The 13,965-nt window shown below is 45.8% G+C and overlaps 1 protein-coding gene across 6 annotated transcripts in view; it reads right to left on the minus strand.

Annotated features, from left to right (window-relative positions):
* The window catches only part of FNDC1 (fibronectin type III domain containing 1), a 112,064-nt gene that overhangs the window by 58,121 nt on the left and 39,978 nt on the right, over positions 1-13,965 (minus strand). For 5 of the 6 annotated variants that reach the window (XM_082730016.1, XM_082730021.1, XM_082730019.1 and 2 more), the window contains 2 exons: positions 7,790-7,996; positions 1,437-1,535 (listed from right to left, as the gene is read on the minus strand). In XM_082730016.1, coding sequence (XP_082586142.1) covers positions 1,437-1,535; positions 7,790-7,996 — 306 coding nt within the window. The remainder of the gene's footprint in view (positions 1-1,436; positions 1,536-7,789; positions 7,997-13,965) is intronic. The other variant, XM_082730017.1, reaches the window with a different exon arrangement.

Genomic DNA, 13,965 nt, shown 5'->3' on the forward strand with positions numbered 1-13,965 from the left:
ATTTTTAAATTGCTTACACTTGATGTAGATAAAATGAAAGCTAAGCAATTGTTTGCTTGGTCAATGTAGAACAACCAAAATCTCCATTCTTGTTGTTACCCACAGTCTAATAAATGGGCAGTTTACTTGAAAAGTTCCCCAATACAGCTGACCTAAAGAACAGTGCAAAAGGGATGCTTTGTCTTGGTCCAAAATACTCCAAGTAACTCAGTGTTTTCTTAACACATACTGTAAGTGTCTGGGAAATAATACAAAATTTACAGGAAGCAAAAGTTTTGGGGGAAAAAAGGTCAAGCCAGAGCATTTCCTTAGCAATCATGGCATGAAATGAAATTCTGGTTCAAACAAATGCACAAATCACATTGGGTTCAATGTCCTCCCATTTTAGAAAATGTGGATCCAACAAGACGGATTAAAAGTTACACGTTCAGACATAAAGCAGAGTTCAGTTTGCCAATTTCCAAGAGAATACATCATACCCACGAAGCCTATAGTTTCTGTTCAATCTCTACCCAAAATGAGGACTTACAGGCTTCAATTTTGCTTTTAGTCTCTTGAGGGTTTTATTTATTTTTTTCTTTTCACCTTTCAGGGACCATGTTTCAAAAGGATGTGACTTTTCTACAGGTAGGGGAAGCTTGTTAAAAAACGATGTGGACACTTTTTCTATAGCAGTAAATACTGAAAAATAAAAGTGCAGCATCATGTATTTGAGATTTCCATCACACAATGTAAGCAACTATAATCATAAACAAAAATGATAATATAGAAATATACATAATTTAGTATCTGATCTGTCAGATAAAACTGTAATCACAAATAAATTGTGAATTCCTGAAAATAATCATGCTGCAGATTGCCTCTTTAAATTAAGGTGCAGGACCCAGAATAAGTATGTGGAATTTGTTAAGATGTAGTATTTTAAAAATCTGTGAATGGATGTAGGGAAAAACATCCCTTGGTAAATGAACAATGGTCAGACTATGAGTAAGCCTCTACCACACTTTTCTCACTCTTCTCAATGCTACGTTTAAGAGATTTGGGCTAAAATTAAGTATGAGGGCAGATATTGCTCACTGCCCCCTCCACACAGACTCTCATTTCTCTCTGTTCATGGTCTGCTACCAAGGGCAACTGATGTGTGGCTTAGACTGTGACTGTAATTGGACCAAATGCTTGGCCAGTCCTACAGCGGCAAATCTGTCGCACGGGGAAGCCATTCAAAATACACAGAGAAATATACTTCCTCAGACGAACATGCTTATCTCTGAGTATAAATGAAACATGCTCGTGCCTGAAATGTGACCAAGCCGGTCCCGAGGTTTCCTTCACACTCAGTGACATCCAAGTGATTTGCCACTTACGCAGCATCATTTGGAAACAACCCGGCATCCACACAGACCAGGACGTGAGCAGGTTCGTCCTTGGAAACGTACCTGAAATCTTCCGTTTCGTTAGGGCAGCCCTGTAGACAGGCTGACTCTGCCCCTGTGAGTTCATGGACTGCAGGGAGACCACATACACCGACTCCGAGGCTGTGGACCAACCGGCAATGGGTGAGGCTCCGCGCTTGGCTTTCCGGGACGCACACCCTCTGTGTCCGCATCCCCAACCCACAGCCCCACTCCCTTCCCATCTCGTCTTTCTGGAGCATTCCAACTTCTTCAGGATCATTAAAGATGAGACCAAGAACATTAGAAAAATAGGCTCAAGAAAAACACTATCGTGTGAGAAAACGTGGAAGTGATCATTACCTGTAATTCTTGAGAAATGGGTTTCTATTTCCTCAACATTGAAGAAAGATGACCGATGTTTAAAAAAGAAAACAATAATATAGTTGCCCACAGAATCCCCCCAACTTCTTTTTACCTCCAAATAGAGAAGAGGGCTCACTCTGGGCTTTTATCTGTCATCACAAAGAAGGGAGCAAGACAAGAAGAGTGAGTGTACAGTGAGGTTATCAGTGCAGAGAGGATGCTGGGCCCTTGGAAACTGAATTCCTTAGGACTGAGCCTCCAAAGATTTGCTAAGAGCAAATGTCGGAGTTCAAACACATCCTTTATTTCTAGATTGTTCTTTCAGTTAGTTCCTTCTACGCCACACTCCAGTAGTACCTAACCGAATCTAAACTTGAAAACTATTAGGAAAAAAATTACAATGATGAAATAAAACTTGTAACTCTTGAGTACCATGAAATCATAAAATCTGGGATCCAGATGAAACCTTGATTAAATTCCAATTTGGCCTTCTACTTTATAAGTAAGGACATAAAGCTATGAGAAAATCGATTTGCCCACAGTCATGCCCCTAAGAAGGACTCGGAATCTTCTCTTAATCCGGAGTTTCTAATGCCTAACTCCCAGCTCTATTGACTGAGTTTCCAGTAATGGTCTTAATTAGTTTAAGAATAAAAATGATACAAATGTAGTGATCCAAAGGGGCACATGCACCCGAATGTTTATAGCAGCAATGTCCACAATAGCCAAACTATGGAAAGAACCTAGATGTCCATCCACAGATGAATGGATCAAGAAGATGTGGTATATATACACAATGGAATACTATGCAGCCATCAAAAGAAATGAAATCTTGCCATTTGCGACAACATGGATGGAACTAGAGCGTATCATGCTTAGCGAAATAAGTCAAGCAGAGAAAGACAACTATCATATGATCTCCCTGATATGAGGAAGTGGTGATGCAACATGGAGGCTTAAGTGGGTAGGAGAAGAATAAATGAAACAAGATGGGATTGGGAGGGAGACAAACCATAAGTGACTCTTAATCTCACAAAACAAACTGAGGGTTGCTGGGGGGAGGGGGTTTGGGAGAAGGGGGTGGGATTATGGACATTGGGGAGGGTATGTGCTTTGGTGAGTGCTGTGAAGTGTGTAAACCTGGTGATTCACAGACCTGTACCCCTGGGGATAAAAATATATGTTTATCAAAAAAAAAAAAAAAAAAAAAAAAAAAAGAAAGGACACATACCCAACTTTTGTAGCAGCATGGACGGGACTGGAAGAGATTATTATGCTGAGTGAAATAAGTCAAGCAGAGAGAGTCAATTATCATATGGTTTCACTTATTTGTGGAGCATAACAAATAGCATGGAGGACATGGGGAGTTAGAGAGGAGAAGGGAGTTGGGGGAAATTGGAAGGGGAGGTGAACCATGAGAGACTATGGACTCTGAAAAACAATCTGAGGATTTTGAAGGGGTGGGGGGTGGGAGTTTGGGGTACTAGGTGGTGGGTATTATAAAGGGCACGAATTGCATGGAGCACTGGGTGGGGTGAAAAATAATGAATACTGTTATGCTGAAAATAAAAAATAAATTAAAAAAAAAATTAAAAAAAAAAAAAAAAAAAAAAAAAAAAGAATAAAAATGAAGCAATATGATATATTTCTTTTTTTTTTTAATTTTTTTGAGATAGAATGAACACGGAGAGGGCAGGACGCAGACAGAGAGGGAGAGAGAGAGAGAATCTTAAGCAGGCTCCATGCTCAGTGTGAAGCCCGGCATGGGGCTTCATCTCACCACCCTGAGATCATGACCTGAGCCCAAATCAAGAGTGAGATGCTTAATGGGCTGAGCCACCCAGGCTCCCTAGTATGATAGAGTCCTAGTCATACACCATCAGGTAATACAGCATCGGGTAATACACCATCAGGCAATTGCACCGTCAGGTAATACCTAAGCAAAACTTGCAGAGATGACAGAGATGCTAGTGAGAACCTGTAACACTGGGGACTCTGTAACACTCGGGAACTCTGTAACACTCGGGGACTCTGTAACACTCGGGGACTCTGTAACACTCGGGAACTTCAGGCATTGCAAACTCTCACAGTAACGGGAAAATTAACCCTTTGTTTTTGCAAACAGCATGTCAGTTAAACATAAAAGGAGATCAACATTCAAAAACCTCACACAGAGCAACTTATAAACTGCAATAGCCAGTCACATTTCATGGGAAGGGGATATTATTTGACAAACTTTGAACCGCCTATCTCTCTCTCTCTCTCTCTCTCCACACACACATACATACACACACATAAGGCAAATGAAACTCATGCTTGATGAGTAAACTATTATTTAGGCTAAGGTTCTGACATGCTACCACCGGATTTTGAAATATATGTTTCATAAAAGAGAAAAATCAAGCTTGTAACACTGGGATTCATAGAGCATCAAACTAAGCTTCCAAAAAGAGAAGTCCCATAGGATGGTTAATTTCTTGGTGCTACTGACAAAGGAAGCAGCCAAAGGTCAACAAAGAAAAACTCTGCCATCTAACCTCACAACCCAGGAACACATAAAAAGAAACTTAAAAAGCAGTGTGCCATCATTTATCAAGAGCCCCCAAGAAATGAATAATTTCCCGCAACTGATGTTTTTACTTATTTGTGATGTATTTCTTAAAGTTCCTAGATTGTTGTTAATACCCAGATTCTTGACTTGCTAGCTCTCTACACTAAGCCTGGCCTGAGATTACCATGAAGTAGAATAAACCAGAAGAGTCCACATGTCTGGTTCTGGTCTCGACTGGGCTGACTGAGTGTGTCACGTCTGCCCCTCATTTAGTCCCAACAAAAGCCCCATGAAGAAGCTATTCTCACAGTCTCCTCTTTGCAGATGAGAAACCAGGGGCAGGGGGATGAGATGACCCAACCACAGTCATGGACGAGGTGTTAGGGCCAGTGTGACACCAGGATTTACTACAGCAGGTGAGGGAGGAGGCCCCAGAGCCAAGTGCTGGTTATGGAGCAACAATCTCTTTTTCACAGAAATAACGAAGACTCACTGGTACAATAACGCACTCCGTTCTGCGCCCCTGATTATTGGTACTCTGGAGATAAAATTTCCAAAATGACCCCAGCATCATCAGCCCAGTGCCCTCTGACGCCCCAGCCACCACAGCCCCTTGTCAGAGCCAGTGTATCGGCTCTGAACTTGGGACTGTCTGTCATAACTTCCTGAAGGCCCCACACTCATGCACTACTCCTTTAGTACTGTCCCGCTCCCACGTGAGTCCGGGCACTTGCTGTGTCCTTTGGCCTCTGTCTTCCATTGCTGTCCATGCTCCCCTGGATGGGCTTGGCCCGCGGTGCCCACCACACCATTTCAGGCCCCCCATGCCTACTCTACGGTTTCTGCTTTCACGACACTCTGTCTGGGATCTGTCTCTGTGAGGGACTGCTGGGGCCCCGGTACCCCAAGAGGCCTGACACGGAAAACGTCTAGTCACATGTTCTTTGTGAACGAGTGGGCGGGTGGGACTTTTGCTGACAGGACCCCACCTCTCTCCAGGTTTCCTTGACCATTCTCTGTGGGCACCACGCTCTCAATGGCATCTCGGTCATAAACATAAGTAAAATCCTACGTAGGAGAAAATGAGGACACTGGCCTCCCATGACACAGCAGGTCCAACTGCAACACCCCCTCCTGGAACTCACAGCATCCTCCCCATTATGATAGAGCAAGTGTCCAGGGAGACCTCTTCTTCTTCTTGGCAGCCTCATAGAACATTAGTGATGGCAAGTCCAACACTTTTTCTTTTTTTTTTTTTTTTGGTGAAAATTCAAAAGCCAAAACGTCGTGGAGGCGTAGGAGGCACTGTCTATCAGGCTGGGACCGGAGCCCAGCCCTGACCTCAGTTTCCACATTGGTTCAAGTTCAAAAAGCAGAAAAATCTGTCTGTTGCCCTTGGATGAGCCAGGGGTCACTACCAAGCAAATGAAGAGACAGCAGCACCAGTCAGGTGAGAAACTTGTTCGCACTAAACCAGGTTTTACTGCATGGTATCTATGAAGGACTCAGAACAATGAAAACTTCCCACTGGAAACACGCTGCCCTGCAGCCTCGGGAATGCAGAAGGAGTGACTCCCCTGCTGCTGATACTCTGGGTAGAATCTGGCCCATTTCCCCTGAGGAGTACACTTATTCAGGGCAAGGGGTAGGTTTGGGAATGAATGACCGATGCGTCTCCAGATGACGGGGCCTCTGGCTCTAGGTCTCGCTGCTAATACTGAAGTCTCAAAAAACACGCTCAGCTCAGATGTCTCCAGCGCCTTCTACGATCCCACGTGGTTTCCGGTGGCACTGGAGAAGAGAGGTAGCTGGTCTTTTTGTTGGGGGACTGTGGAGTCTGAGTATTGAGAAGGTGTGTATAGTATGCCCAGGAGAACACCCACCAGAATTGTTTAAGGGTCTTCAGCAGGTGGCTGAACAGACAGCTTGAATAGGACAGTGACTTCTTGGTTATACCAGAAGGGAATGTAGCGTGGCTTCCACTAGTGTCTCCAACCAGCTCAAACCAGCCCCCAACACGCCTGCCATGTGGCCCACGGGGTTGGCCTTGGGAGTCCTGAGGAACTCGGAGCTTCTTGTCCAAATTCCAGAATCTGTGGTCATGCCTTGAGCAGAGGGGATTGTGTCCCCGGAGCACCTGGGGCCAGCAGACCTTCTTCCCACAGGCAGCCCTGGTCCCACCATCACCTGTCTCACCAGGCTGTTTCCTGAGCTCCAAACTACTGGTCATCACTGCTGCAAACCTAGAACCCTCACTCTGGCTTCCATTTCTCTACTTTGTCTCGCCTGTCTCATTTCCCGCCACTTGCCTGTCCATAAGTCTGACAAAGACTTAAGGAGGCAACACAGACACCACTGCCCTCTCACCAGTGACTCTGTTCATAGCACAGACCTTCCGCTCTGTGCCCTTCTGGGCTCCTCTGCCCGGAGCCGGCTCTCCTTCCCACCCCTAGCCCATCTCACCGATAGAGGCCCGGCCCGGCTGGCATCACCAAGTGAAGAGATCACCAGGTCCTACTGGAGTCTTCTGGGAGGGTCCAATAAAGAACCCCCCTTCCTCATCCAAGCACTGATCCAATTTGGAAGAGACTGAGAATAAGCAGTGGGGCCAACGTATTTGCTGCTGGCACTGGCTATGTTGGAGATCATGGGGCAAGCATGCTTTCTAGTATGAGCGGCAGAACCGCCTGGCTCTCCTGCCAACCCTAGGCCCTACGTGACCTGTGCCCAGAGGAACTGAGTAGATCATGTGCTCTCTCCAGTCTGGCTTCCCTGTGGGAGGAGAACACACAAAGGGGCAACCCACGCTTCCCCGGCACCTCCCGCCAAACTCCTCCGGTCAGCCAGGGGGTGTGAGCAAAGGGGGGAACAGCAGGAGTTTGCAGCGTCGCCTTGCTCGGACTGCGGCCTCCGCCACTGTCCAGACCTGTCAGTGAGTGAGAGCATCCAAGGTCAGGCCTCGACCCAAGCTGGAACCATCTCTCCCCATTCCAGCAGACGTTCCCATCTGCATCCCAGGGCCAAAGCTTCCTTCACACAACAAGGGTCTGCAAAGGAAGAAGGCGGGCCCGGTGTGCAACTCTATCAGCGGCCACATTTCATCTTGAAAGGACCCAAGGTCCAGTGTCCTGGGAGCTAAGACAAAGCTTGAAAGAACAAAATGGTGAAAGCAGAGACAAGATGCGAAGAGCATCAGCTTCCCTCCCACGTCCAGGGTAATGGCCCGGCTCAAGGAACTGGTGCTGAGATGAGGCAGCAGCTGAGGCGCACGTGGGGGGGCTCGTCCTGCCACTAACTGCAGGTTGAAAGGAGGAAGACACGGAGGACGGACAGAGCAAAGAGCACAGTTAATCATCCTCATACCTGGAAAAGGAACAGCACTGCGTCTCAAATACAATCTTCGCTTATGAACGAGCTTCTAAACATTGACGTGACGGCAAAGGTCACCAACACATCGGATACCATATAACGTTGAACTCACCCAGTTTTTTAATTTCGTGCGTCCGCTCATCTCTCGTCAGTGGGACATAATTCATCTTCCGGCCACTTTCTCCGTAGCCCAGAAGAAAACCCCGTGATCTGCGTGGACTCTTGGCTCCCGACAGGCGCGGTGCCTTCCACGCAACGGAGAGCCGGTCGTCTGAGGATCGGACGCGGACACGCAAGGGCTTGTTTGGCACTTCCTTTTCTTAAAGAGGACATGACACAGAAATTATTACACAGTATACCCCTAAGAGTGAACCGCTGAGTCTGTAAAGTCTGTCTAAAGACGGAGCAGCAACAATTAGCAGCTGGGCTCAAAACATCCATTTTTGGTAAACCAAGGCTAGTAGGAACACTTTTCCCTCCAGGGCATCAACACTCGATGCACCCGTTCCTCCCCGCGCTTCAGACAGAGAGGTCTCAAGAAGTCATTTTGAGGCTGCCAGCCAGAAATTTTGGATGTTTTACAACGTTCCTTCTTGTCTATTTTGCCTTCTTAAGGCCAAAACTGTATATTCTCTAGTGAGAGCCAAAGGTCAGTGTAAAAATAGAGCAAACACACTTGTGCATTATTTCTAACAGTCCTTTCCTAAGCACTTTCCACTCTAAGGTTGAAAAGACAGGCTTTCCTTGTTTTTACAGGAAATCCCTAAGAGTGAAATGCTAACTGGTTTTTGTATTTTACCTTGGTTTCTCTGACACGGCTGTCTTGCCCCTCCAGACAGACAGAGCAGCAATCCCCAGTCTCTGTTCTTTCCTTGTGAAATCGATGTCTAGAAATCCTCTTGCTAAATGAGCAATCTCAAGAGACACCCTGATTGTTAACTTTTTCAAAGCAATGCCTTCTGTGGACCAATACTTAGTGTTCAAAGTCTTGCTTTTACATCAATTAAGAGCTGATAAGTTTGGCAACAAGGCGGGGGCGAGGAGGGTGTGACGACCACACTGCCGGTTTGGGACATTAGCCGCACTCTGGCCCTACATCAGGGATACAGTTTGGCTAATGAGCATCTCTCTACCTACAGAAGCCAGGTACTTCCCAGGCATTATTCTTCAACCATCTACATTGGCCTCATTATTAGTCAATTCTCAACTAACTTTTTAGACTAGAAAATTCCCAGCTAAGCAAAGATATAAAAATAAAATCTAATGTCTCAAGTTAGTGTCAACTTCAAGAATGCAATAAATCAATAGCCATTGGAGATGGTTATTCTGAAAAGTCAGACACACAGTGCCCATGTCTTGACTCTAATCAAAAGGAATATCCTTTAGTACATGAGCTGGAGATTACCTACTCAATTATTGGGCACCCCCATTCCTAAAGGCGTCTACAAGAATACCAGGTTATGGTTCAGTAAATACTTTTCTCTATATGCAAAATGGTCATTATTAAGATTTTTTTATTTTGACCCAAAAATGCAGCCAAAGGACTAACTACATAGAACTTGCCCTTACAGCCTGGGGTCATGAGTGTAACCACTTTCCGTAGGGTTCTACTAAACTGATTTCAGTTTTGTTCCAAGTTGGAGGTAAGCTCTCAATTTCAAGGACTAGCCTCTATAAAAGTTAAGGACCATCAAGTAATTACGGAAATGATAACTGCACTCATTTATATAGTTCAAAAGAAAATAATTTGCCAAACTGTTCGATACTGATAAGCCAACTCATTAATGGCACAGCACGGAGTAACTGTATGAGTTCCTACATTAATCCTATGACCTGGTAGTTTATATGCATTCCCAATGGGGATCTCTCATTCATAGCCTTAATAATGTGGTGCCCATGTTCCTAGAAAGGTCCAGGCTACTAAAACTTATTAAGTGTTTGAGTTGTCCACAGGTGACTGTGTCACAGAGGTGAACAGGAATGCCCTTTGTCAGCCTTGGTCACTGATGAATAGACCTTGTGTGGGGCCTGAGGGGAATGTTTTTAAATACTGAGGGAAATGTCTCATAAAAACCACATATGAGAAGCAAAATCTGGATAACGAGCAGTATGTTTAGTCTCATTTATCAACAACAATGTTTTGGTTTGTTTTTAAAGTTAGCAGATTGGCAGAGGACTTTCATTAGAACAAAACACATAACCAAGTTGACTTTCTCAGTGATAGTGTTTGTGCCTTTTTCAGCTTTGTGCAAAGGCACAAAATAGACTTGACATGAGCCATGAGCAGGGGCATAGAAGTCAAGAGAAAATTTCACAGGAAGCAAAAACCTTTGCTTCGTTCTGTCTTTACAGCTTCTAAGTCATGTTCCCCTTTATGTGCCTCCAGTACAAACTGGCACCACATACACAAAATTCAGTTTCAACAGAAGACCCTCCTGTGAGTGATGATGTAGATTCCCCGAGGGTGAGCCACCTGAGGTTGGGGTTTGATTTCATGGGGTTCCCAGCTTTGGACAAGGGTCGGTACTATGTTTTTTAAAAGCTTATAAGGTGAAAATTATCCCTGTCAACAACATAGGATATTTATTTTACTTCTGTAAAAAGTTCATACCTCCTCAAGGCAACCTCTCACTGATGTGGGGCTGAAAATGATGCTTGCTCAAGCTGCCACCGGCCATTTGCACTGCCAGTATTTTGGGCAGAAATGACAGGGTTATCACCCAACCATGGCTGCCGCGGTCTATTTCCTGAGACAGCAGTAAATGGGACAGATATTCATGGTGCTGTTATCAGCTGGACTGTCCTCGGTGCACCCCCATCCCGGCTCCTTCTAAATCCCTCTGTGGCCTATGGCAATGCTCCCATCATTCCAGAAAGCAACACATCAGCTTGGGAGTTCTGGGTGATCACCAGCAAAATGGGCGAATGTATTGAGAACACACATGTGGGTCTTATACGAGTCGGAAAAAAAAATCAGTTATTGAACGGAGATGGTATTCTCTGCCATGGGGCTCCCCTCCAGTCCTGGGACACTTCCAGCCATGCACACCACAGGGCAAAGTGTTTCGGGAGGATGCACTCTCACTGCTGAGCCTTGGGAACACAGCAGGTCTCTACTCCGAACAGATAACCCCTGACACTCAACAGTAAAGCACTGACAAAACTCTAAAAAGGAAAAAGACCATGGGAACCATGACAGGGTCCCTGAGAAACAGGAAACAGTAAGGTTCCAAGGACAAGGACCTTGGTCTCAGATGGCACAAGTTTATTGCCTCAGGTGCCCAGCTTGTGACTCTGTCTTGATTCCTGCCAGGCCCAGTAGGCATCAGCCACACTGCTGCCCTCAAACTGTACGGGCTTTCACCACAGTCTCGAACCTGCTATGTAGCCACCCCACACCAGGGCTGGAGAATGAGGCCGGCCTCCGGAGCAAGGGGGAATGGGGAACAGGGCTGAGGCTAGCCCCAGCCACCAAGCACACTGCCTGCTTTACATAGTATTCACAGTTTACCGTAAGCCCTCACATGGTTTATTTTAATTGTCCTTACAAGAGCTTCCAGGTTAAGTAGGATACATGTCATAATCCCCAAGAGAAAACTGAGGTTTAAAAAGGTGAAGTCGCTGACCCAAGGCCACACAGCTACTAAGTGTCAAGTGAGGACATGAACTCAAGCACTGCGGGCTGGGTTCCATTCTCATCTCCCTAGATGCCTTCCACTTCCACTCTCCCGTCACCCCATGTGCCATCCCGCCAACCACCTAACCTCTTCTACCAAGAAATGTGAAGCAAGGTTCTGAGCTAGACAGACCCTCCTCAGGGCATGAGTATAATGCTTGGCACAGTAGGCATTAAGTGTGTGTGTGTGTGTGCACGCACACTTAAATAGACCAGACAGTACACACAGCAGGTAGCAAATGAATAGGAGAAGGCCTCTCATCAAAGACCGTCCTGCGACCTCCTCCCACCAGACACAGAGGTCACTGACTCTGCAAACCACCGAGTATGGTGAAAATGGCCCCCTCAACACAGTCCCCATCTTCCAAACCTTGGTTTTAGGAAAGCCAACTGTAATTTTTTTCAAATATTTTGAAATTTTCCTTTCTTTAATATTCTGGGATACATACCATCAACCATTTTCTTAAGACCTTTTATAGGTCATCTGGTAATCTTCTTTTAAGCTGATGCACACATTAAAAAAAAAAAAAAAAAAAACTACCCATATGGTTCAAATTCACTTGCCATGAAATTATTTTAGTATTTTCTCTAAGCCCCATGAAGTTTTTCTGATAAATCTCCCTTAAGTCTTCTATCATGAAAACAGGAAGTCACAATTACTACGAGTGACCACATTCACACTGACCAGCACAGAGGACCTTTTAAACTTGGCAGGATACAGTCCCACCTCCACTGATCTTGGAACAACAGAATCAGGTAGATTACTCAGAATGGGTCCATTGCAGAAGACTCACAGCACTTGATTACACACTGTCTCCTTGGCAGGGCCGCTGGGTGTGATGATTACCACCTGGATTATAGCAGACTCCAGAAAGCCAGACAGGACTAGAACATCTCTGCAGATCTCTCCTGCCAGCTATGAAAATTTGCAAACATTCTGAAGTTATACAGAATCAAAATCAGTTCTTTTCACAAAGAAAAAAATTAAAAAATCAAAGGATCAACAAGGTGCTGTGCCCATCTACACTCCAGCACTGACTGAACATGGTTATTTCTGCACTCAGCTTCCACAGGCACCGAAGTCAGGGTCTGAATCTGAGTCTAGTACTCCCAGGCTGGGTGACTTTGAGAACCTTCACTGAAGCTCAGTTTCCTCTTCTGTAAAGTATAGACAGCATACGGAGTTTTATAAAATAATCCACATAAGGCATTTAAAGCTGTACTTGGCTTCCATTAAGCACACATTAGTTGTTTAATTAAATGTGTTTGAGACTGTGATAAAGATGAAACCCCCCATTTATCAGCTTCCCTGGATGGGTGTACCACCCCCTCCAGAACGTGAGCCATGGCTGGACCACAGAGCTTACGGTGATGCTTTGCACACAGGGGGCACAAAAAAATGTGTCTCAAAGAACCAGACATAAGCAGAAGAAGGCGCTATTGCCAAAGACTCTTCACACTGAAAACCTTCTCAGCTATGAGGTGGTCCAATCCAGCCCCCTTTTTCTGCACCATAAACTGGCAGCGCTATTCTTCATCAACATCTAACAATTGTCAGTTACTCTGAGCAAGTCCCTGCTCTTTGGTGGCATAAAAGAGTCCATGACCACTGCTGTCCAGTGACCGCTTTCCTCAGCCCGGTCTCAGGTAACAGGACATTCTCATTTTCCTACAGAACATCCACCATCACTCAGCACACAGCTCCACTGAGCAGCCTGGCACCCTGCTTCACTGCCCGCCCAGCTTCACAGACATAGACAGTCCCGATCCTCCTCTTCACGGCCCAAAAGGGCTGGCCTATATGTTATCTGGCTCTCCGCCCCCCTGTCCTCTGCCCCCAGCACCTTCCCCCAAATTCCCAAACATCAGACCCCGAGGGCAGCAGGGGCACCAGTCTGTACAGCAGGAAGGGGTCTAACCTATGAGGCCAGTGCAGTGAGCCTTATACCGCAGAGTGCATCAGACGCACCTGCAGGGCTTGTGAAAACACGCCCCAGCCTCCACCTCTATCAGAGCCAGGTGCGAGTCCAAAGCTTTTGTGTACTTTTTTTTTTTTAATTTTATTTATTTTTTAAATTTCTTTTCAGTGTTCCAGAACTTTTTTTTTAAAGAATTTATTTATTTGACAGAGAGAACAAGAGCGCACAGCAGGGGAGCAGCAGAGGGAGAAGGAGAAGCAGGCTCTCCACCGAGCAGGGAGTCCAGGGAGGGACTCTACGCCAGGATCCTGGAATCATGACCTGAGCAAAAGGAAGATGCTGAACTGACGGAGTCACCCAGGTGCCCCCGCTGACGTGTACTTTTGATAAAGAAGCATAAATAAGAGGAGGGAGGGCAGGAAAAGGGGAGGGAAGATGCATTAGAGGGTGTGCAGATCGACTGTGGACAGCCAGAACAGAGACAGGATGTGGGCTTTGCTGCCCCCACTCAGAGTATGGATTCCCTGCCACTGACGTAGGCCCAGCCCCGGCACGGAGTGACGTAGGCCAAGGGCTCCTTCCTGAGAGAGTTCTGACTCGTCGTCTCGAGACACTTCTGAATGTTCCACGAAACTCTCCTTCCACACCAACATATGCAACACTTAAACTGAAGTCTTTTGAATGCTATTGTTT

This window comes from Mustela nivalis (assembly GCF_964662115.1).
Source record: "Mustela nivalis genome assembly, chromosome: 5".
In the NCBI taxonomy this organism is placed as follows: Eukaryota; Metazoa; Chordata; class Mammalia; order Carnivora; family Mustelidae; genus Mustela; species Mustela nivalis.